Source organism: Neopsephotus bourkii, unplaced genomic scaffold, assembly GCF_033783945.1.
Source record: "Neopsephotus bourkii isolate Nb327-2 ecotype Australia unplaced genomic scaffold, CSIRO-AGI_Nbou_v1 NB_196, whole genome shotgun sequence".
NCBI lineage: Eukaryota > Metazoa > Chordata > Aves > Psittaciformes > Psittacidae > Neopsephotus > Neopsephotus bourkii.
Genome location: NW_026900709.1, coordinates 18,086,593 through 18,111,436, shown reverse-complemented (window position 1 = coordinate 18,111,436; position 24,844 = coordinate 18,086,593). Strand labels below are relative to the sequence as shown.

General features: G+C 37.4%; 1 protein-coding gene across 6 annotated transcripts in view; it reads right to left on the bottom strand.

Moving 5' to 3' along the window:
* KAT6B (lysine acetyltransferase 6B) overlaps nt 1–24,844 on the bottom strand; it is a 123,498-nt gene that overhangs the window by 6,781 nt on the left and 91,873 nt on the right. For all 6 annotated transcript variants that reach the window (XM_061344228.1, XM_061344226.1, XM_061344229.1 and 3 more), the window contains 4 exons: nt 24,522–24,615; nt 3,570–3,801; nt 1,291–1,450; nt 405–671 (listed from right to left, as the gene is read on the bottom strand). In XM_061344228.1, coding sequence (XP_061200212.1) covers nt 405–671; nt 1,291–1,450; nt 3,570–3,801; nt 24,522–24,615 — 753 coding nt within the window. The remainder of the gene's footprint in view (nt 1–404; nt 672–1,290; nt 1,451–3,569; nt 3,802–24,521; nt 24,616–24,844) is intronic.

The window sequence follows — 24,844 nt, the reverse complement described above, 5'->3', positions numbered from 1 at the left end:
AAAAAACAGTAGGTTCCTTTAAGAAGTTTCTGTATTACAGACAAGAAGATAACAAACACCACAAGCTGGACTCCATCTTATAATGAATAAAGGAAAAACCATTAAAATATCGAACTAATACCAGTGCCAAACAGCAGAGGGCAACCGCTATTTTAAAAATTAACAGGAAACTCTGATTTAATATTTTTTGTGTCACTAGGATTTTACAGTTCTGTCAAAATTGAAAAGGTGAAAGAATGGACTGAGAGGAAGAAGCAGAAGACAGGAGTTGTTCGGTGTCCAAACAATACAGACTACAGCAGTCTAATAAATGTTTATAAAAGACCAGATTATTATTTCAACAATAACTATTTGATTGAAATCAGAGATAAATGACTTGAAACCAAGCCACTGAAGTAACACACCTTTCTTTTTATGGCCAGGGACTGTGGCTTTGTCAGCCGGGGAGGTGAATTCTGCTGACTCTCATCCCCACCGTCCTCCTCACTGCTTTCCTTCAGTTGCTCTGTGGATTGCCCTCGCTCCCCCACCACCGTGACACTTTCCGGAGATCGCAAGTATTTATTTTTCGATTGTACTTTTGCAGGTGATTGCCTACTATTAGTTCTTGTGGAGAATATTTCTTGCTCTTCCTTTTCCCAGCAGCTAGCTTGTTCCATCAGACGCTCAGCCTGAAGGGTTGAGGTTAAAATAACAGGTCACTGAAACAGCATTTACCTAACTATATCCGTTACGTTCAGCTAAAGAGTTACAATAAGTCAACCCTGATTAGCACTGCTGGCTAACTGAGCAACAACATTTCAGCTGAACCATCTAGTAGCTCCTTTACAACCGTTAGGATAACAAACCAAAGAAGATTGCATTTCATGGGATATTTAGCACTATTAATGATGCAGCGAATTGATTTAAGTCCTTTAGCACTACATTACATGCCCACTGACTGGATCACTTTGAGCAAGTTCATAACACAAAGAATCGATTGACACTGCAGCCCCTGAGCTCTGCACCAAATTTGATCTGATTACATGCTCTTCGACTACCTCACGAGTGATAAATACAGCTCCATGACAAGTGATTCAATGTTCTAAATTATCATATTAATTCCCCAAAAGTTACCATGTCTTGCTGCACAGCCTCCAAAAACTGTACATTACAATAGTACCAGTATCCTCTACTATTAAGCAGTGGTCAAAGTTAAAACTGCTCTAATTTAAGACAGCCTAATGTTGAATATTCAGAGTAATGAAATTCAAGGAAGGGAAATTCAGCGTAAGAAGTTGCTGCTATTACCTCCTTTTCTGCTTCTCTCTCTTCTTCGGAAACTGCAGCATTGGAAACTAACAAAGGAGTCCATCTCAAGCTTTCAGGATCTACTTCATTGATACGTGGATTCGCTTTCAGTTTCTCCATATGACTTGAAATCAGCTTTTCCCTTCTAATAATTACAAATCTACAATCCAATAAACAGTAACTTATTTTAGACAGTAATCTCCCAAATCAACCTTCCTACAGTTTAAATCCTTACGCACAATAAAAAGAGATGGGTAATTAAATGCATACATCAAGCTACAAATATCAGCTGACACACATAGATAACATGCTTACACTACCGGCTGTTTACTAGGAGGAAGTGCAGAAACAGAAAGATACGAAGTCAAAGCATAATGCTAAACATCACCAGGGCAACAGAGAGGAACATAAAGGTTTTATAATTGACTACTCTAAATGTATGCAGGAGGTTTAGTGTTGGCACTTCAGTAACTGGCAGAACAATTTCCGATTTTAATATGACACATAAGCATAAATAAAAAACACTGTGGATCATCAAGTAAAGAGTGAGAAAACCGTTAATATTACAACTGAGGATGGCAGCTAACTGGACAAGAAAGCAAGTTAGAAACACAGGTTTTCTAACAAAGAATAATTCTAACAAAGAATAAACGTGTAATTTAGCCCTATGCCGATGCAGTGGAAAACAATTTTCTTATTACTGTGAAATGAAGTAGGTGAAGATTAACATGAAGCACACTATGCTAATATACCAGCATGTATCTTGCCAGAGTCCCCTGTTACAAAGAACTATACAATTCTGAACAACAAAAAAATTTGGTGTTTTTTAAGCAAGGCTTTCAAATGCTGTAAAAATCAGGCAAGTTAAATGACAACACTGCTTTCCACTGAGAGAATGCTTTAAAAAGAAAATAAAAAATTCAAAACCAGGTGAAGCCTTTTCACAGAATTGTGGCAAGTTTTTACTTCACTACACGTGAGAAAAAGTAACCAAGTGTAGAAAATCATAAAAAGCCATGCCAAATTCCCAAGCTTGGTCTCTAGCAGGAATTTCAAAGATGTTACTTCTTTCCCTGGTTCAGTCACTGACCTTCTCGATACCTTGAGCCAAGTTAGTTCATCTCCCTGTCTAAGCTTTACTACCTGTGAAAAAAGACTAACTAACCCTGTTTATAAAGTATTCTGATTTCTATAGATGAAAAAAAATATTATTTTCCAATGGGGTGTCAGTATTCATAGTCTGTAACAATTTGCGCCAGGGTAGAAGCTGCACATAAGTAATACTGGATTCTACCTTAAAATGCATTTGTCCCATTGGATTGTCCATAAATAAACATCCCAGAAAGTTAAATGTTTCAATGCAGTAATAGCCCTCCTCTTAATACTCTCATAACACCATCCTGTAAGCCAATCTCCTTTCTGAATACCCGCATTTTTTTAGTTCAAAACTTCCCAGCTTTGAATACTAGCGCTGGTGCAAGTGAAAATTACTGAAGCTGAGCTATTCCTGATACTCATTTTTTTTTTTTTGGCAACCATCTGTAAGGCAGTTTTGCTTATTATAAAGTTTCTATGATTGGAATATCCAGTCAGAATTACTAAGCTCTTCAGCAACGCAAATACCATTGGAAGTCATTTAAGGCATTTTACAAACAAGAGCCCAAACAACAAAACCACCACACTTAAAATATGCAATATCAATCAAGATCATTAAGAGTTAAGATATTTACAAAACAGGCCACCAGCTTCCCCGTGCACTTGCAACATCGATCATAACATTAAATAGAAACTTCCATTCCCAGTACTCTGGGCAGGAGGACTTCATGTAGAGCTGATCAGATCCAATAGTTTGTGTGAATTCAGTCATGATTGAAAAAGGGGATACATAGAAAGAGACTGCCACCCACAAACCCAGATTTTTCCCTCACTGGTATTCAAAGATACCTGCAAACAAGAGTTGGGAATTGTACTTACGGAAGATGATACTGAATGAAACAAAATTCTTCTCTGAAAATACTTCAAGCTGACTGCACCCTTCTAAATAACCATTAACATGAAAAGAGGATCCAAAAAAACCCCACCATTTGTATAGGGAGAAAACTCTTTACCCCATCAGCAAGACCTGGCTGTACTCACTTCTTCAGTAAGATGGTTATCATTCACATTGAAGTTTACACAGACATTTTTCACATCAACCATTTTCCAAGTAGATAATGTGAATATTTGGTCTCAGTATTTATTTATTTTTTTTAATTTTTCTTTAAACAAGATTCACTGACCTATCTTCTCTTTTATCTATCATGCTATGTTGTTGCAGCGTTGTGGCAATATCATGTGGGCACATTCCAGTAGCTCGACTCATTCCTTTGATGCTGATTTGTTTTTCATGGTGGCAGTTAAGGTATTCTAATATAACACTTTTCCAGTAAGCCAAGTATGAGAGACGACCCAGATCGGACAATGGCTTTTCAGGAGATCCTGCTTGACCCTCTCTTCTAGAAAGTAAATAGCCTATAAGGAAAAGAAACAGAAAACCTTACTGAGATAACAAAACCAAGGAACTTTATCTACCCCTTAAGAAAGGTGGTATTAATACAGAGATCATCATGACTAATTAATTATTGGCAACTCTTGCAATTTAAGAAAGTCTGTCCATGAAAGAGTCTGGTTTTCATCATTATAGCATTACAGGAAAAGATTAAATCCTTCTAGGAGACTCAGATCTTATGAGAATCAAACATTAACCACACCCCCAACCAAACACACACACCCCCTCCTTAATCATAAGGAGAAAACAAAAAGCCAACATGTTTCAGAACTGGTCTCATCCTACACAACCTCATTTAGAACTACAACTTCCTGGCCTTCTGAGAAACTTTTACACCTGGGCTACATCATTGAAGCCAAAGATTGTTCAGATGAATCTCAAGAGGAAGTGTAATGTAAAAACTTAAGTCTTTTTTTTCTTCAAGAAGCCCCAGCTGACGTAAGTTTTTGATTAAACAGTAAATTGCACTTCAGAGGTAACATATAATTCACAAGTTGAATTACCAGAAGAGTTACTTAGAAGAAATAATAATAATCTCCCTTAATGTTTAAGAGTCACATAACTCCAATTTACAGTCTTCAAAACCAGTTTCCAATCATCTATTATAATACACAATCCCTTCATTTTATAGCCGATGTATGTTGTAAGTTCTTTTTAACTCTCTTCAGTTTTAAGAAATTTCTACTGTTTAAAGAAGAACACACTTGCCTGGTAGTAACCTAAGTCTTGTATTTGCCACCATTAAAGCTAATACAGGAATAAAACCCCACAATTAATAAAATGTACCCTTTCATAGTAGTTCATCCCTCCATGATACATATTCTGCACTTGACAAACAGTACCAGAATATTGGCCTTGAACACTAGGCTTATAAAATGCTTATTCCAACATAAGCACGGACATCATGCTTATGGAATTACTTTACTCAACGTCATTTGGAATCCACCAACATGTACAGTTCTTTTGCCTTCCAACATTCTCAAATACTTTTTTTTTTTTAAGTTGGAATCCCTCCCTTTAGTCTTCAAAGATCGCTTTAACACCTATCTAGTGCAACCACATCCCCTTTGCTAAATAAATTCTCCTGACTTCTTCACAAAGTTTCTTCTAATCAGGTTAATTGTAAATTAAAATCATAGGATTAACATTCAGCTTTGAGTGAAGTGGTGGCTGTTTCCTTATTTTGCTGTATGCTCTACAATATGCAAACTGTGCACATTCATACATGTATTTTCTCAAATATATAAAAATATGAAATGCACACACACATACACATATATTTACTCAGCTTCAAACAGTGGTCTTCCCATTTTCAGGGGCAATGCAGAAGATCCACAACAGAATTTGGAAAGAGTTCAGATGGTCATCATGCTAACACCCAGTTTGCATGAAGATGTTTACACAGAAAAGCAGACATCCTACTACATTTCAAGTGGTCAGTAACAACACAGATACTGAAATAAGTACTGTTCCCTACCTATTAGCATAATTTATGAAAAAACTGTCAGAGCTTCAGGAGGAATACCAACCCACATCTGCCTACTTCCACATAGCACACAGACGCCTACATAAAACCTGTCTTCATCTGCATGGTACCACTGGAAACTCAGCAAGTAAATTTACTCTGTTTTACAGAAGTAACACTACTTTAAAACTGAAGGTAGGTGGTTTACCATGTGAAGTCGCAGCATATTAAGGTCTTTTAGAACTAGATGATACATCTTTGTACTATATGTAACTGTTCTCAACAGGATAAAACCAAACCACATTCAAAAACATGTCACATCCTTAATAGCTGGAAGGTAATGAATTTTATTACTTCCAACTGCACAAAATAAGGCCTGTAACACGTAGCCTATTCTGCATGATTTGAGGCAAAACTTCACCTGTACCTAGAAAGAATTTTGAAATAGCTCGTTCACAACACATAGCGATAAGTTTTATACTAAGACTGTTGCTAAACTGCAGCAGTACAAGTAGCGAAAGAAAACTCAACACAGAAAAACAGAGGGAAAATAACCTGCATTTTTTAAATAAATTCACGAGAACTTACAGCTGCTTCGAGTAACTTTGCAGTTTAACCTTCCAGCTTCACACGGAAGAAAACCCGTACACAAATACAAAGTGTTTGTAAACTGTTTGCAAGACCCACATTTCATTCTTGTATTTCATTACGCTTGAAAATTACTTTGACAAGAACTTTCTTCCTCTGCTTCCGTTTTTCCTTATGTGTAACAGGGCTGTAACTATACTTTCTTTGTAAATATCACACAAGGCTTAGTAAAAACCAGTTACAGAGTTTGAATTAAGCAACCACAAGTAGCTTTACAGTTCTACTAGTATATCCCTCATCAATGGATCTTACCAATCACTGGGAACTTTGAGATTAGTTTCTTAGTAGAAATTTTCTCATACTTTTAGCCTGCATTAAAGCAGTGACACTTAACCTGCATGGCAGTGACATTTGTCAGTATTCTTCAACTGTTCTACAATACACCTATGCTTATCCAAGATACATTCTGTAGGATCAAAAATATAAAGTTGAAGTAACAGTCTCAGTTACATGTAGCCAGCACTGAATGGAAAGTTTCTCTTAGAAGAGATTCTGTGATTTGAATGACATCCATTAAATTAAACTTACCAAAGAGACGCCAAATAAAGTGATCTAAGTTAGAATCATAGAATAGTTAGGGTTGGAAAGGACCTTAAGATCATCTAGTTCCAATCCCCCTGCCATGGGCAGGGACACCTCACACTAAACCATGTCACCCAAGGCTCTATCCAACCTGGCCTTGAACACTGCCAGGGATGGAGCATTCACAAATTCCCTGGGCAACCCATTCCAGTGCCTCACCACCCTCACAGTAAAGAACTTCTTCCTTATATCCAATCTAAACTTCCCCTGTTTAAGTTTGAACCCGTTACCCCTTGTCTTATCACTACAGTCCCTAATGAATAGTCCATCCCCAGCATCCCTATAGCCCCCTTTCAGATACTGGAAGGCTGCTATGAGGTCTCCACACAGCCTTCTCTTCTCCAGGCTGAACAGCCCCAACTTTCTCAGCCTATCTTCATATGGGAGGTGCTCCAGTCCCCTGATCTTCCTTGTGCCCCTCCTCTGGACTTGCTCCACGTTGCAAGTAAATAAAAAACACTAATCTTGGTTTCTTGTGTATCTATCCTGAAGCATCTGAATGAGTATAATATACCCCTGTTAAACACATACCCCCAGCGTCACTGTGTCTACTTAAGTAATGGATAGCCACAAGGTGGAGACTTGGAAAAACCTTCTTAAACTGTAACCCCTAATATCAGACCATGAACATCAGCAACATACAGAGGATAAAATAGCTCCTCCCCACCCAGCCCCCAAGAGTAAACAAGTCACAATATAAGTTAGACACACACACACACTAAATTTAAAACAGAACAAAAAGAGGAAAAACAAACAAAAAAAACCAAACCAACAACAAAAAGCCTCCCAACAAAGTATAAAACCTAATTTAGAAGAACAATTATTGTCTTATTTTCTGATAATGTGAGTGATACTATCTCAAAATTAAATAGCCAAAATACTATGAATGATTTTTATTTCTTGCATTGTCTCCAGACTTCATAGTGAAACAACATGCCACATGCAATTTACAGCCTTTTATTTTTGTCATGCAAATCTCCCCAGAACCACCAAGGTTTTATCATATTCAAGATTTAAAACAATTAAGAAGAAATTCAATCTGAGAACTGTGTATGATGCATATATTTCATGCCTCCAATAAAAATTCAGGAGATAATCAGACACTGAAACATAAAGAGATTAACTTGAGCAGTGTCTTGCAATTTCAATCTACATCATCCCTAGTATGTAACTTTTGTGAAACAGCTGCAGCATGCTCCACAATGCTGTAGCTCACATGAACAGCTACATGAAAACAAAGCACTTACATGAAAATGAAAACTTGAATACATCTTTGTCAGTCTCCAGAAACTTTGTTAACTACTGGAATTTTTATGTTCCATTCTCTCTTAAAACAAATAAAACAGCATGAGATCAGAGGTCTGTCTTGATAGTACACTGTTCTGTCAGTGGCAAACAGAAAAAATATCCACAGGATAGACTAGAACAGCCAACCATCTTCTGACACTCACATGTCAACAGAATTAGTCTGGCTCTGGCCAAATAAATGGAACCCACGAGATGTGTATCATCCTTACACCATTTGGAATTTTGTAAGAAGTTGGTATGACTTGGTAAGTATCACTGTCTTCTACAAGCAGCACAGAGTTTTTATCTGCCTCCTCCATTCACTGCATTTACCTATGTGCTCGCTAGTGCAAGCCTTTATTGTCATGTCCTCTAATATGCCTGGTACTGATGTGAGATTAACTTTTATCTCCCTAGCTCTCTCCTGAAAATCTAAAAATCAGCATCATGCGACCCCTTTTCAGTTATGTGGCATGAAAGCAGTTTTATGCATACAAGTTATAAACTGCCATAAGCAGCTATTCTTTTAAGTCTCCAAATCCTCAAGTCACATCCTCCCTTCTTTCCTTGCCTTACATATTTCTAAATTTCATTACCTTGGCTTTCTAATATTAAGCATAAATCACACCAGTTTTAAATATGGCGGATATAATTTAGTTTAAGGCACCTGAACAGAATTCTATTATCTATTGAAGAAATAAAAACATGTCCCTTTGCTTTGAACTTTGTAGCAAAGGCAGCTCTCAAAGCTGTAAGATGTCAGAGACAAAGATTACATAGAGGCCACTGGCACAGGAAGAAGGAGCCAACAAAGACACTAAATAACTGAACTGGTATACTGAGAAAAATCAAGTGAACAAACTAAAATTGACAGAAGTCAAATGAAAACTGAAGACATTCTTTAAGGACTCACCTGCAACCTGTGTGCTCCCTGTACAAGCTTTGTATTTTACAGCAATGAACATATCTCATTTTATAACTTCATTTTTGATGAATGGTCAAAGAAAAGAGTTCTAGCTAAAAACAAGTTCTGTTTCTATGAGTACATTTCAGACTGACTACAGTCATTATAAAGCCATCAGGCTTTCAAGTCAGTCAAGTAACTTAGACTGATTCAAGTAAAACACAAAACCAAAACTCTCACTCTTGTCCTCACTTCTCTCCACCCCATTTGTGAATTGGATGTAGGTGTCTGAATTACACTTGACTGCATGCAATGCAAGAGAGCGTGGCTGCACTGGGGCTCACTTACACTGTGGCATGCATACTGCTCAGGATTAAACAAACAATTCCATTAGTGGTTTCCTATTACCTGAGAAACAGGAGAATTTAGCCAATATGAAGGTTTTAAGCAAGTGTTTTTGATGTAATTATATTTACTATTCCTATGAAAAAACCTCAGGAATTAATCCTAGAAATGCTGTATTTTGTATTAAATGCAAAGATTACTTTCTTCAGCCTGAGTAATCAATAATCGGTTGGCATCCACACTTTTAACTGCAGCATATTAGATTTTAAGAAGGTTAAAATGAGGGCTATATTTGGCTTGTTAAATTAAGTGTATTTACCCTTTTTTCCTGAGATTATCACTACATCTTTTGCAATCTCTGCTGGCCAATATAATTACACATTTTACTGAAAATTCAACACAGCCTGAATACAATCCACCCAGAGCCTCCTGAGGCAGTTTCAAACCAATCTACTCCAAAAGATGCCAGCAGCTGAACCTAGTATTATCAGTGTTCTACTATCTGTATCTGACAGATCAACCTCACCACACACTGTGCCACACCACTGTGCTGACCTAACCCAACTCCTCCACTCCCTGAACCTCACTGCTTACAGGTAGGCAGGTTCTTTGAGAAAAGTGCCACAAAGGCACTTAACTCTTGTGAGGCCATCATGTATGATGTTTAACTATTGTTCTGAAAATTAACTGCATTTTCATCAACAGAAACAGACAGAATCAGCAAAAATGTGCCTGAATGGCAAATGAGAGTACTGAATCTCATTCTGCACTTGGACAAGTACGTCCAGATATTCCAGTTTGTTTCTCCCATGCCACTAGCAACAAATCCATGTATTTTTCACTTATGTACATTAAAAATTAAAACAGAGTCTTCATAGTGGACCCTGAGTATAGGGATTCATGAGTTCTTTGTTTCAGCTAGGACAGGTATTTTTTGTTAGCTACAAAAAGCTGGAAATAAGTTTACACTGAAAAGTTTAAAATAAATTTATCGAAGAGTCTGTGATCTAAGAAACAGTTTTATGTATTAATCACAAAGCACTGGAGACAAAACACAGTTCTGATTCTATTTAAGAAGTCTTGTTCAGTATCACTTTCTAGAAAATCAGTAATATCTCTGAATAAGTTACAAATACCATCGAAGAATGTCTGTTATGTTCCTGTAACAGACACAGAACTCAAAAAAACCCAAACCCCAAATATCTTAAAATTAGGGTGTGTCCTACCAGAGTATTCTAGAATTCCCATCTTGGATCACCCTAGCTGCTCCGCAGAAGACAGCTCTTCAATTTTGCAATTCAAACTTTGATCTTCACTTTTTGTTTTTAATCATCTACAGGTAAGATTGGACTTTACCTTCAAGAAAAGCTGCAAATGTGGGTTTTTGTTTGGTTTTTTTTTTTTCCCCCAAAACCAGAACCACACTGGTGACAGTTTAATGCAAGAAAAGAAGTAAAGCTTTACTTCATACCAAACAGTCATTATAGAAAAATGTTTACATTGTTTCAATCCTATCCATTCACAGAATTATTAATAAGCAGAACACACAAAGCTCTCATAGGAGCAACTCTTACAGAGCAAAAGAACTCTACAGAAAATGCAATGTGGCAGAGGTCGCTAGATGAGAATAACACAGAATCTTTTGGCAGTAACCCTGCCGTTATAACCTACTGGACTCTGAAGAAGAGTGGACTTGGCAAGTAAGAAATCCTTTTCTGTTCAGCAGGGTTTCATCAAGCTTTTTAGGCTACCACTTTCCATGCTTCCTAGTACAACTGCTTGATCATCACAATGGTGTTTTGCTTGAAGGAGGAAAACCTCTATTGTGAATCTTTATTTATATGTAAGAAAAAGACTCTCCACCTTTGTAAAATAGAAAGGATCAAAATTTAAGTATCATTGCAATACCATTAATTTATTGCTTATGCATTAAAATACCCAAGAAACAGACAACACTTGTTATCACATCTGAATTATCTTCCAATAAATTTTAAGCCCAAAATGTCAGACAGTATGCTTGTATTAGGTAATGACTGAGAATCAGGGTGGAGAATATATCACATGAAGGATCAGTTTCAAATTTATTAAACTTGGCTTCCAAAATTAAGTTTCTTTTGCACTGTTATTCTCCTCACAGCAAAGGGAAACAGTGTTTCCAAACTTGTTCAAGCCTTGCCTGTATAGAAAGCCCATTTTAAAAACAGGTTTCAGCTGACAAGAAGGAACATATAGCTTAGAGTAACTGTCATGTTGTTATTTCTCAGAGTCCCAAAACAGCTCCTGAGCTGCTACAACATAGAGCATGTCATAGGAAGGTAAACTATCACCAACTTCATTTGCCTACAAGACATATCATCTGTATTTACTGGTATTCAGCGGCTATATAGTAAATGGCTGAACTGCCTGTGAATCAAGGACAAGACAGAACCCATGCTGCCATTCCAAGTGACATGCTTGCTCTCCAGCCATGCACAAAGCCACTTCAACCAGATTAATCTTAACAGCTATACAGAATTGCTGTCAATGCACAACTGACTAGATTTTATCTTTCTGGACCTGTTTACTTTACTGGACCTGTTAGTCTTACCAACAATAGTACTACAACACTGATTATATACATAAGCTTGAAAAAAACTGCCAGTGTTGAGTACAACACCAAGTTCCAGTTCAAAATGTGCCTGTGCAATACAGGACTTAAATAACAGCTTGCTGACAGCGCTTTACTTGAAAACTTCAAGTTTACTTCCAAAGTAAATTCTCCTACCATGAGCTAATCTAATGCTGACAGCAAAAGTTTCAGGCTTTCTATTGTTACTAAAAAGTGAAAAAAATTGTTTAAACAAGTATGGGACTCCATGAATTGGTAAGACAGACAATTATAAAGAACTTTGAGAGGCAAATATGTCTATTATTTAGGTTTTATCTTGGAAAGCACTTCTATGATCTTGTAACCAAACAAAGGTTGGGGAAAGTTCAACACTTGGTTGGTTTTTGGTCGATTTTCTTTGGTAGTACAATTGTTGCTCCATTTTTGTCAATTTTACACACTATTTTCCTATCAGGAAGTACTGCACCTAGTATGAATATGCCTTCTAAGCTATATATGCCCACAGCTGTTTAAATAACAGATGACAAACTCAAAAGGTATTTCAATTAATCACTTGATCCAGAGTAATTGCAAGATAAATAAATCGGAACATTTGCGCCTCAAATGCATCGTGCACTTCTGCACCAGCTATACAGGCTAACTGCACTGCAGTAATACATGCAATTAAGCATTTGGATCATATTGATTATTCACCTCACCATGTTATGCATTTCAGCAGTCTGCAAGGAAGTCCACTGATCTAGCTTACCTGACAGTAAAGGCAGATCAAAAATTAACCAGAACTGCTGGAGGGCAGCAAAAGGATCACAACAGTGTATTGACGTCTCATAAACAGGAGTCAAACAGGAGCAGGTTTTAGTCTACTGGTCTTTCCCAAATTCTAGACTGAATGTAGCCTTCACAGCAGAATTCTGTTCAGAAACACACACCTTACATCAGAAAAATGAGAAGATAATGCTATGCTAGCCTTCTGGCCTTCAGTCTGATTCATAAGAATAGTAACTTCCTCACATATTTTGTAATTTAAACCTGTCAATCTCAGATTCAGTTACCCATGCACATCACAACCACACATATAAATGTTTACATACACTTCTACACATAGCAACAGTATCCCAACACCACTGAAGTAACTCTCATACAGAAGACAGAATCAAGTTACTTATGAAAGTTTTCCAGATAAACACTTGTAAGATGCCAATGCACTGTTGAAACCCTGAGCAAACAGGAGAGCTGCAATAAAAAAAGAAATCAAACTACTGCCCCAAGCTGAAACAGCTTAAGATGGCTCCCAGTCATAAAATGGAGCCTTTCTGAAAGTCATACGCAATAGATTGTGCTCAGAAGATTGCTCTTACGTAATAAGCACTGTTTAACTCAGATTTATATTTTGTTAATATTTATATCATAATAAAAACATATTAGTGAGAATCTAGCCAGAACAAAAGAAGCAACCAGTAAACTACTTCCCTATGACAAGTTTCGAGTTCTTCTCGGTCTCTTTAAGGGCCCGCTCCCACAGATTAACTGCGAGAGTTGGACAGACAGAATCAAGCACTTCTGTGTTAAATTTTGTTTTGCCAGAAGCATTATAAACTAAACTAAGTCCCTTAATATGGAACGGAAGAACTTGTTAAGTTTTCATGCAATGTTCTGTATCAAACCAGAGATCTGAAGTAACAGCAAGTGCTAGTAACTTTTTATAATACACCAGTATCTAAAGTGAAGATTTTCCTCAAACCAGCAGGTCAAGTGATCCTAAGAGACTTCCTTTCATCTTACAAAACACCAAATACTTTGTTATGAAACGATATGAACAAGTTGTGAAGGTTCAAAAGGGTAGTTAGAAAAATCAAAACAGCTGAGTATTCAGACAGGACAGCTCAATGAAGTTGGGTCAACTCAGCATTCCAAGTTCAAAGGTATGACCATGAGTGGAAGGCAGAAATAGTTAAGGTTAAAATGTGAGCTTATTAAGATTCCTAAAACAGTAATTCATGTTACCATTTTTTTTTCATTACTATTCTGTGTGCCTCTGAACTGTTCTTAGCTATGTCAATGGGAAGAAGGTCAAAGATAGAGGACCTGAAATAGGTGTTAGTACCCTTTTTGAAAGCACTTTTGAGGCAACTTCAAAGGACCCCAATGCCAAGATCCACACAAACACTATAAAAAAAAAAAGAAAGACTAGCTGTAACTTGAGATGCTTAGATCAGTGAACAACCCGCTACATTCTCTTTTCTTCTTTGTCTGGTTAAAGAAAAGCTTTCTTTGTGATGAACAGAGTAAGCCAAAGATTCTCTCATTATTGTTACAAGAAATAATGCCAGCTCTCATTCCTCTCCACATCCTCAAGTAAACTCAACATAGGGGGCCCAAAACCTTTAGTTCCTTTATAGAAAGCTTCACAGAAGAGGTTAGGGCTAAACAAATGCCCTTCATGAAGGGAAGGAAAGGTAAAGATGACTGCATTACAGTCAGACCAACAAAAGGCACCCTTTGAGTGAATTAATTGGCTAACACTTATTTTACCTGTGCCAGTTGCCAGTAAACCCCCTTGAGTGGAGGTTCTGTGTACAAAGTGGACTACTTAGGAGCTGAGTGAAAGCATAAGCAAGAGGAAAGGACTTCAAGTACCCTTGCAAGCACAGAGGGCATGAGTTCTGACTACCAGTTCAATGAATACATTTGTCAGTAGGTTAAGTAGCTTAGAAAAATCATTTACAAGGCTCAATTGTTCTTGATTTTATAAGCAATATTTGAAGTTATTACCTAAAATTACATTTTTTAATTATTAAATGACACTAAATGGTAAACCGTTTATATAACTGTAGCTGTTGAATGAATGAATTTAAGAACTTCCATTATCTTCCTGTGTTTAGTGTTGACAGCACATGAATACTGCTGTTAAAAATGTATCAAATGTGCTCATTAGAAAGCACTACCTGTTTTCCTTCTTACTAGCTTTATGTACTCCTACAAGACTCAATTGACAAGACAGGAGAATGGACGGAGCAGGCTATGCCTAATATAAAGAATAAACTGAATATGCCCAGAACCTTCAAATGTCACTGAGGCCAACCAGCACAGACAAATGGCATCTATATTTTTAAGCTCCAACTCTCAGCTGGAGTGTTAACCTGGTTGTTAATGTAATTCTCCCAGACTCACAGCTCAGGAAAATTGTTACCACACCTGGAAAGTGACAGACGCCCTGGACCAAAACGGCGACAAGGATGGATGTGACAGTTTTAGAGTAGATAACCAAGTTCCAGAACCCAAGAGCTTTTTCTACCATTGTTTTATTCATACCTACAAAAGACAGCGTAGTAGTATGAAAGAAGGCAAACAAAAGCAAAATGGGAAGTCACTATTGGGAAGTCAAAAGGCACCTCTAGAAATATCTCTGCAAATACTGCATTTGCTCAGATAAATGATCAGGACATACAGTGTCTTTAAAACAGTAGGAGATGTGAATTGCATTTGTCTTATGTGAGCAGCAAAATATCCCTGCTGCTCATCTGCTGTAATACAGCATGCTGTAGAACAGGGAATTAACCAAGATTTAAAAGAAGGAACCAACAGATGAAGGCAGTTATTAGGGACACTTACAGCGATACCTGGCTAGCCAGCAGATACAGAAACTGCATGGCAAAGAAAGTGCGCATTACCTACCAAGCACCAAACACAAAAATCCATCTACCACACACATTACAAAAAGCTAAGCCAAAGGCACAGTAACCTGCTAAATATCTAGTGTTAAACAAAACAGCAGTAAACAAGCAAAAAACCAATAGATTCTTTTTTTTTTTTTTTACAAGAAGGTGCTTGACAGAAGTGATGGCAGTGGAAAAAAACAGACATCCATGAAGAAACCCGCAAGGTTATCTAATTGAGGTGGTATGTCTCACTGTGCCTCAACAGGGCAACAGGCTACAAAATACCCACTCTGTCCACTGACTCGCTGCAACAAAACTACACTCTGCAGTCAAAAGCAGCTATTTCTGATCATTAAATATGCACTACCTAATTAAAGTGTGTTTTCAGCCATCAGTTCTCAGCAGATGGCTTTCTCTTGTTCACTAATGCCCTATAAAGACAGCTTTGTCCAACAAACATTTGCTTTCATTGTTACCATGTCTGGCCTTGCCTTTTAGCTGTTTTCAATGCTATCTTGAAGGGCTATAGGATGCCCTTCAGTTAAAAAACTTAGCTTCTGTATCTGAAGTGACATGCTCACTTTTTCTGCAGTTCTGATAAATACACAGTGTCTTCAAGCTATATAAAAGCGAAGCCAAGAAACCCCAAGAGGCTGATTTTCTTGGAATAATCTTAAGTCAACAAAGCTTGATTCAAAATCCATCTTTATTCTACCCTCATCTAAATCTCAGCTTGACAGAATGCTCCTTATTAGTTATTTAGGAAAGGCCAAACTCATGCCTTCAGGTCAGCAACATAATCAATCACCAAGAATAGAACGTAAAATAAGCAGCAGCATTCAGGCTCCCTCACAAATCCACAGCTCTCACAGACACTTTCAACTCCCTCTTAAAGAAAAAAGAAAGAAGGCAGGTAATTCAACCTTTCATTTGGACACAATACATCTGTAAACACACTAACAAAAAGGACCAGAAGATCAACCTAGTCAGTAAAAAAACCAACCAAAATCAACCAACACACAATGATTCAAACAGGGGCCACCAAAGGCAATAGATGACATAAACCTCTTTTATGCTGATCCTTAAATTCATGGTGTTAACTTCGTAAGTGTAGTTTGAGAATACATTTTTCCAATATATCCTATTTAAAATATGCTGTTTCTCTCCACCCTCAGCCTCTTATTCTTACTCTCTGTTGTTTGGCACACCCTCAGCAATAACAAAATGGTTCTTTCAGGTTTGTAATGTGAGAAAGGGAATGCTGAAATGCTCTTGGTTAAAATAAATCTTATCTTTATAAAAATAAATAATAAAAAAAAATAGTGTCCCACTTCATCACCACCTCAACCCTGTTTACAGACCATATCAAAGTATAACTGTAAACAACTTTTTTTGGAAGTGTGTTTATTCCTAGATTGTATTTCTACTGTATTTCAGTATTTGTCTCAGCAAACTGTAAAACATCATAACACCACAATTTGGAAAAGACCAGTGTAAGGACTATTTACAAAAAAGTTCATTATTCCACAAACACCAGAGTTTTTCAAATATTATTTCTACTTCTCATCCATATTTGATTAAAGTACTTACCCACTGAAAGAAAATCCTTCTGATGCTCTTATTTTCACACCCCCCCCCCCATATTACTTTCTGGCAAATTAATTATTTCTCATTACCAGATTAAGGTATTTAGACTATGAATTCTATATAAACACATACCAAAAAAGTAGACCCAAACACCTGCAGCTCAATGCAGCTTGGGTCCAGCTTTAAACAGCATGCAGGTCAGAAGTGGTTCCCAGCAGTTCCATTAGCATACCAAAACTTACATGCCATACATGTAAAATAAACACCTCTGATCTCTCTTAATATATTTCCTCCATCATTACAGCATCCACCTCCACAGTCACCAGTCTACTTTCATTTTTCCAGGAGCTGATTTATGAATTAGTATAAAGAACACAAGTTCTTCTCAGGTCAAGGCCTGTGCCTTGCCTCCAGCTGAATACAATTTTAAACAGTTACCCTCCTTCCCCTCCACCTTTTACTACAAGGTAAGTCTACACAAGTACTTAATGCAAGCCAAGGCTACACAGCAAAAAAATTGTGTGAATTAATTACAACAACGAAGAGAACTATATGTTTTTTCATCAACTTCTGTCCTCTTTTGTCTTTTTAGCATTTCTGCTAAATAGTCCGTCATTGCTTCTATGTTCAAGTATACTTTAAAGAAGCAATACCATTTCTATATTGTAACGCTTTGCTCATTTGCCTCATTCCAGGTTCCTAACAAAAATGAAAGCCTTTCAGGAAAGAAAATGCGTCACTTTTTCCAGGGCTCTGCCTTCACTCATACTTTTTCAGAGCCACTGTAAAAACCTCAGGCAGCATTTTTAGTCTACTGCATCACTTAATTTCAACATGTTTATTGTACTTAAAAGAAGTTACTCATCTTCAAAACAGGGATGACATTTTATCAAATGATAGTATCATTTATCAACCATATGTTGCCCTAAATGACAGCCCACATGTTAGTCCATTACCGGTGTTTTGTTCAACTTGACTTTTTTGAATGACTGCACAAACATAGTGCTTGACAAAAAGTCATTGTTTTCAGGTTTTCAGAGAGGAGTAACCTATTTGCTGTTAAAGCAGAAAGCCTAGAAACACCACTGCAGGAACAAGATGTAAGAGTTACGGAATCAACCTTATGGCACAGCAACACTTCCGCAGCTTCTTAATACACCAAAGCAGCACAAAGCCAGCACTGAAGATGGAATTAGAACAGCAGCTCACTGTCCAAGGTGCAACTAGCTATGGAAAGCTCAACTCTGACTACTTCTGAAGACACTACAAAAACCCAGGACACAATCAATTAGGTTGTAAAAGACCTTTAAGATCATCAAGTCTAACCATTACCCCAGGACTGCCAAGTCCACCACTAAACCATGTCGCTAAGGGCCTCATCTACACCATTTGTGAACACTTCCAGGGTCAGTGATTCCACCACTGCCCTGGGCAGCCTGTTCCAATGCCTGACCACACTTTTGATGAAGAAATTTTTCCTAATGTCCAGTCTAAACATGCCCTGGTGTAGCTTGAGACTGTCTCTTCTTGTCCTATAATCTGCAGTAATGGACACAAGTGAAAAAACCAGGCCCAAAATTGTCTAGAAGAAATTCTTATTTTCCAATCAAAAATACTCTTCTGCCTGTATCAGAAGACAGTGCTTTTAAAGTACTGGAAACATTAGGAAGTTTGAAATCATTAGTTGAGCCTATAAGGGAAAATGCTGTTTGAATAAAGCATATACAGAAATAAGCAGTTTTATTTCTGAACAATATTCAGGTCTTTTGTTCAAGCTTAGCAGAAATCAAACCTCTTCCCTTTCACAGCAAATCGGATTTTACAGGCTAGACCAGCTCTTTACCAAACTTGTAGTGAGAACAAAATTGCACTGAAGACCAGAAGAAAATCTTACACTTTTCACAGTCTCCTTATACTGTGCTTGAAGACTATCCTATGTCTTCATACAGTGCTTTTTTTTTCTTTTTCAACTTGTTTCAAAACTGTCTCAAAACTGCTAGCAATCAGAAAAAAAAACAACCAACCAACTGTCCCCATTCTCATAAATACAGGTTTATGTTACACATGTCTGTGGGCCAGGTTTCGTGCCTGAAGTAATTCTCTGGACTCAATCCAATATGCTTACCACTTCTGCATAACTGAGCCCTAAGCAATTGAGATCTTCCACGTTTCCATAGAGAGATGTAGATGTTCTGAAACAGGTGCAAACTGGAAAGAGATCAAGAATGCACTTTATAAAGGTATCCATACTTGTTTGCCTATTCACTGCCCCATCACCATCCCTTACTTCTCAATGAAAGTGTATACAGGATTACATCTGTCCTTACTTCCCACTCATTTCTGGCACAGAATGTTTTATCAGTTCAGCTTTTGCACACAGGCCTTTGCTGAGAAGTTTTCTACTGAGGAGCCATGTAGGCTAATGAATGCTGCCATGAACCTAACTGAGCAAGACAGTGTATCTCTCTCTCAGTTACCAAGCTCTAAATGTTGGTAATAATACTGTCCCCTTTTATCAATTGCTTTGGTGCTTACTCATAAAAAGAATTTAGGAGGAAAGACATAAGTTTTCATTAACAGTTCACTGGTAGAGACAATTTTTGTTCCTCTCATCCTGTGGAAACTTGCCTTTCCTGGTGTTACACATTAGCTGCTGCGCAAGTGCTGCTACTACTGGTACTCTACTGCGTCTGCAAATTAGAAATTGGCAGACTTACCTGTTTGAATGGAAAAAATACTTTACCAAGAAACAGACATCGGATGTGGGGAAAGGAACAAGTAAGTTCATTTATCAGAGCCCCTTTTCCTAAACCAGAATACAACTTTGATTTTTCCGCTGCCAGTCTTCAATTTCCTTTCCCTATCATGGTCTCCTCACAAAAGAACCATTAAAAGTTGCACACGTTAATGACACAAAAGGTCAAAAAGTCAGCACCCGCTTTACCAAACATAAAGACAAGTGAAATGAAAGAACCCCACACACCCAAACCAAAGAGCATGTTTAGCCCAAATAGAATCCTAGCATCCTTATAAGCAGGTTTCCTCTCTAGAGCAAGAATAAATATTTCACAATGAACAGATAAACCAAAATAAAAAAGGTATTCTGAAGGGCAGGAAGAAACTGCTACAATCAGCTGGACCAGAAACACCCTCAAAGTACGTAACAAAAGGCTATCAAGAACTTTGCTCCTCAGGATTAAACTCAGTTGTCAGTGTGACACAAACTATCAACCAACATATGAGCCAGCACAGTTAGAAAGGTTTATCCTAATACTGCCACATGCATTTTTTTTCTGCCAACTGCTGCTAGGTCTCCAGCATAGAATTCACAATCCAGTAAGCAGGAATACGTGACCATGATGAGGTAAGCTTTGTGAGGAAGTGTGAATCAAAAAATTACTTTAAATTTACAGGAAAATAAGAAGTATGCAGTATTCCATTTTAGTAATATTGAACTCTATTAAACATGCCAAATAAAGAAATACTAATTTTTTTGGCACTGCAGCCTAATTAATAGAAATAGAAAGTGTATGAAGATATTAGGCTATGCAGGAGCTCGAATCATGAAAGTCAAGAGAAACTTCTTGTATAGAGAAGCTGCTAAAGCTTATAGAAGAAGTGGGACTGCACAGAGTGAAGCAGTTACTACACTTAAGTGTTTGCACTGTTAAAACCACAATAGCAACGCAGGCTGCACTGACAGAGGACATACAAAGACTCACCCAAATGCAAGTACATATAATCCCCCTGACAGGAATGATAGCTGCATATCACCACAAATGGACATGAGCGAAACAAACCCAGAATGGGATCTTACACAATAAGAGCCTGCTCTCTGGTTTATTTCTGGATCAACTTGAGCTGGAGTCTACTTGCCTTACCTTTAATTTACAACAAATACAGAAGAGTAATACAGAAGTCAATTATTCTCCCTGAGGTAAAGCCCTGCAATCACAATCCAGTCAATCTCACAGAATACAAGAAGAATAAGGAAATGAAAAGAAACCGAAGAGCTCAAACCTAAGTTTGGCAAGAATTATCAGTCCTGTAAAAAGCAGAAAGGTACAAATATAACAAGAAAATTAAGACCCTTATTCCTTTTCAGGAAACGCTTTTGCACGTATGTAAATATTAAGAACTGATTTTTTCTACATTTTTAACAGTCCAACATGTTTCTATCAGAGTCAAAACCTGTTACTTGCCTACCAAAAAAACCCCACCCAACCCAAACCCAAAGAAACAAACCAACAACCCCCCCCAAACAAACTAAACTCCAAACCAACAAACCATCAAAATCCCTCGACAATCTTACCAGACTTTAAAAAGCAGAACAGATACAGGCACATATATTGCATTTTAAAAAACATTTATGTTTAAATGATTAATGACATACGGAAAACTACACAGGGAATTTCTTCTGAAGATTATCAGACTAGAGAACTCCAGCATTTTACAGCTTGCTTTCTTCTCACAAAACTTAAAGTACTCTTCCTAAAAATTGTTTTTTCCACACGAGATTATAGATTCCTGAAGAGATGGACAGACAGAATTTACACAAAACTTTAGGCTGGTGTCTACAGAGTAAGATACAGCAGTGGTATAATTTTTTATCTGAAATAGAGGGAAATTTAAATGTGAGTAAAGAGTAAAAAATAAGTAAATAAAAAATCAATGGTCAGAGAACAAATAGCTATTTTTCTTTTAGCAAAACAATATTATTTTCCCTTGCATGTTGTAAGATGACCACACAGACTCACCTGTAAAGTTAAATTAGTTCAAGACAAAATAATGCATCACAATCTGAGCAAACAAATACATTTCACTTACAAAAAAGCAGCAAATTCTGTACCACAAACTACATTCTCACCAGACTGCTGACAAAGCAGAAGCTGTATAGTGGCTTAAGGCTGTTCTCTCCAGCCTGTCAAGTGTCTAGATACATTCAGAGTAATGTGAGCAGTTAATTGCTTGCACACAGTTCTTGAGACCTTCCCTTTTGTGGTTTGTAACTAGAATTTTTGGAAAATTATGTGCTCAGTTACATTTTTATTATTTTAGTCTAAAAACTGTTCTGCTTACTGCTATAAACCAGACAAGTGTCAGTGACTGCTTCATGGAATTCAAACCAGAGAACTTCAGATGCACTACCCACATACCAAATGAAGACTTAACATTCAGAGCATAAAATTTATCTTCCAATAACGTTATGAGAACATGACAATCTATATAATGTTACTGGAAAAAAAAACTTTTAAGTTATGATAAACTTGTTCTGGTTAAGTTTAGAATAGTAACGGGTTTTGTTATAGCCCATCTCAGGCCTGTTAGAGCACCTTATTCTCAGGAGACCACAACTGAACAGACAGGGTGAAGTGCAAGGATGGTAGTCAGTGAGTTACAATACAGGAATTAGAAACACAAATCAAATCCCAACAAAACAGTAAATAATTAATTTTGAAGGGTTTTTTTTTGTGTGAAGACACGATTTGGGGCTCACTAATCCAGATGAAGCTATGGCTGCCCCATTTCGTGGCATTCAGCTTCCTTCCTGCAAAAGGATATCAATACAACCCAGGAAAACAAGCCTTGAAGTTTCACCTCACTTTCTACACCAAGGGAAAAAAAGCCACACACAGTTCTCTTACTACCCTTTATTTAGTTTGCACCTCCCTCTCACTACGAAGCTAGACTACCCTTCATTTAGTTTGCACCTCCCTCTTACTACAACGCTAGACTTTCTTAGTCACCTTTTGGTTCTTCATTCTGTTGGAAACTGAAATAGTCTGACTCCCAGTTAGTTAAGGGAACATCTGTCCAGAAAACAAAGGGAAAATATTGTAGAAAGAAGTTGAAAGACTGTGTGATCACAAAGTGGGCAGTCTGTTAGCTAAAGCAGAAGCTAAAGCTGGTGTCTGGTCTATGCCCTGCATGTATACAGCTGCAGCCTGTACCTGTGATACAAACACATCTGCAAAGGGAAAAGGAGTAGCACCAGATAAGCTTCAAGCTAAGGATACTACAAGGTCATGTTGCAAGTTATCACAGAATCCTAACAATTCAAAAAATTTGACGTGCTTCTAGAGTTTTCAAGAAGGATAAGAGGGACAGAACACTCTACTGAGTTTTCCAGCGTAAGTATCACTGCACAGCAACAGAGCACAGATCCAGAGAAACACAGCATACCCATTTCCAGACCTCCTGTGGAATCCACAGGTGTCACAGCTGTGATATCAGCTTTGCAGATGCAGACATAACTACCACAAACTCAACCAGAATATCATTTGTTGAGTGTGCTTTTTTTGAAAGACACCACAGAGTAACAATGAAAAAGCCTAGAAGTACTTACCAGTTGTGCCCAGTAAATTGCCCATCTCCTTTTGCAAAAAGAGACGCTAATCTTGAAACAGGGCCAATTTCTAACTAAGTAAGCTTTAAGTTCACTTTACAGCTCCAGAAATATGCAGTGGCACTTACTGCCTTTCCTAAAAGGCTGCAGAAGGCGCACAATGGAACAGCTGTTGTGTTCCGCTCCAGTGATGGCTATATTTCAATGGTGGGTTTTAAGTGGCATCCTTACCTAACTCATATGGGTATAGTGAAGACTGTTTAAGAAGCCATACAATGATGAGTCATCCTAAGTCTTGTACAAACTCTACAGCAGTCATGTTAGGTAGAATACTACAAGACACAAAACTCTTAAAACGCTACAGTTACAAGCTGTCTTTGTCCTGCTGTTATACAACAATGTGTTATTATTTGCATTTGAACTTTCTTGCATATACTTCAGGGCAGGAATCCTAGTATCTTAACTCTTTCTATAGACATGTAATTCTACAGCGCTTTTAAAAAAACCCAAAAGTAATAGTGAAAACTGACCACATACAATATACACTAATTCTTTATCATGCTCCCTCTAAATTACAGTAGAAAGTTGGATTTAGCAGTACTGCAAAGTTCCTTCAGACAGTTTGTCTGAAGCTTCATTGCAGCTTAAAGATTTAGGGAATAACAAATCTATATTTAAACAAGTGTGCCTGAAACCTTCTAAGGGTCAGACAACTCAGCAAAATAAAGCAGCAAGTACATACACAGCTATGAGCACCCACACTTTTTTTGGTAACAATTTCCACTAAGAAAGCGATGAACTTCAAGACAAAAACCAAAACATATTCCTTCTATGTAGCAATTTTTCAGTTAAAACAGATTTTTCTAGCTAAAAAAATATTAGTTAGTGATACCAGGATGTAGAGAATGCCTCGGATTAACGCTGTCTTAGCTATAATCACAAATAATTGCCACCTCTTATACTAATGAGCAAGGCAAAATGGAAAGTAATTTAGACAATTCATTCAGGGTAATAGCTTTGTGAGGTAGTATTACTGCCACGAGATCCATTCTCAATTTCCTTGAGTACAATAACAGAGCAGCAGCAAGTTTTTCACTTCAGGGAGCTTTTCTATCCTATGTAAGTATAAACACAGAAATCCATTATCTATTGATAAAAACAAAGCAAGTTAAATAAAGTTTCACATGTTTCAATTTCTCATAACAGCCATCAGCTCCTTGTATCACAAGTGTAAATAAAACACTTTACTTACTGAAATCAATGAGAAACCTTCCAAATCCTTGCCTTTGGTATTGGGGCATGATCATTATGCAGGAGACATTGTACTTCTGCTGGCAAAGCTTTTCCTGGGGGAAGGAGAAACAGATCAAGTATGTCAAAGCACTGCTGAAGTGGGCAATTGCCTGCACCTGCCACTGCCCTTGTAAAATATCCAATAAGGTGAACAGATGCGGGGGGTCAGTACCAAAGTCAAATAATGCCATGTTAATGTTTAATTATAAGAAGGAAGGATCAAACATACCTTCAGAATATTTTTAATTAGTTAACTACTCAGCATCTTAAAAATTAAATACA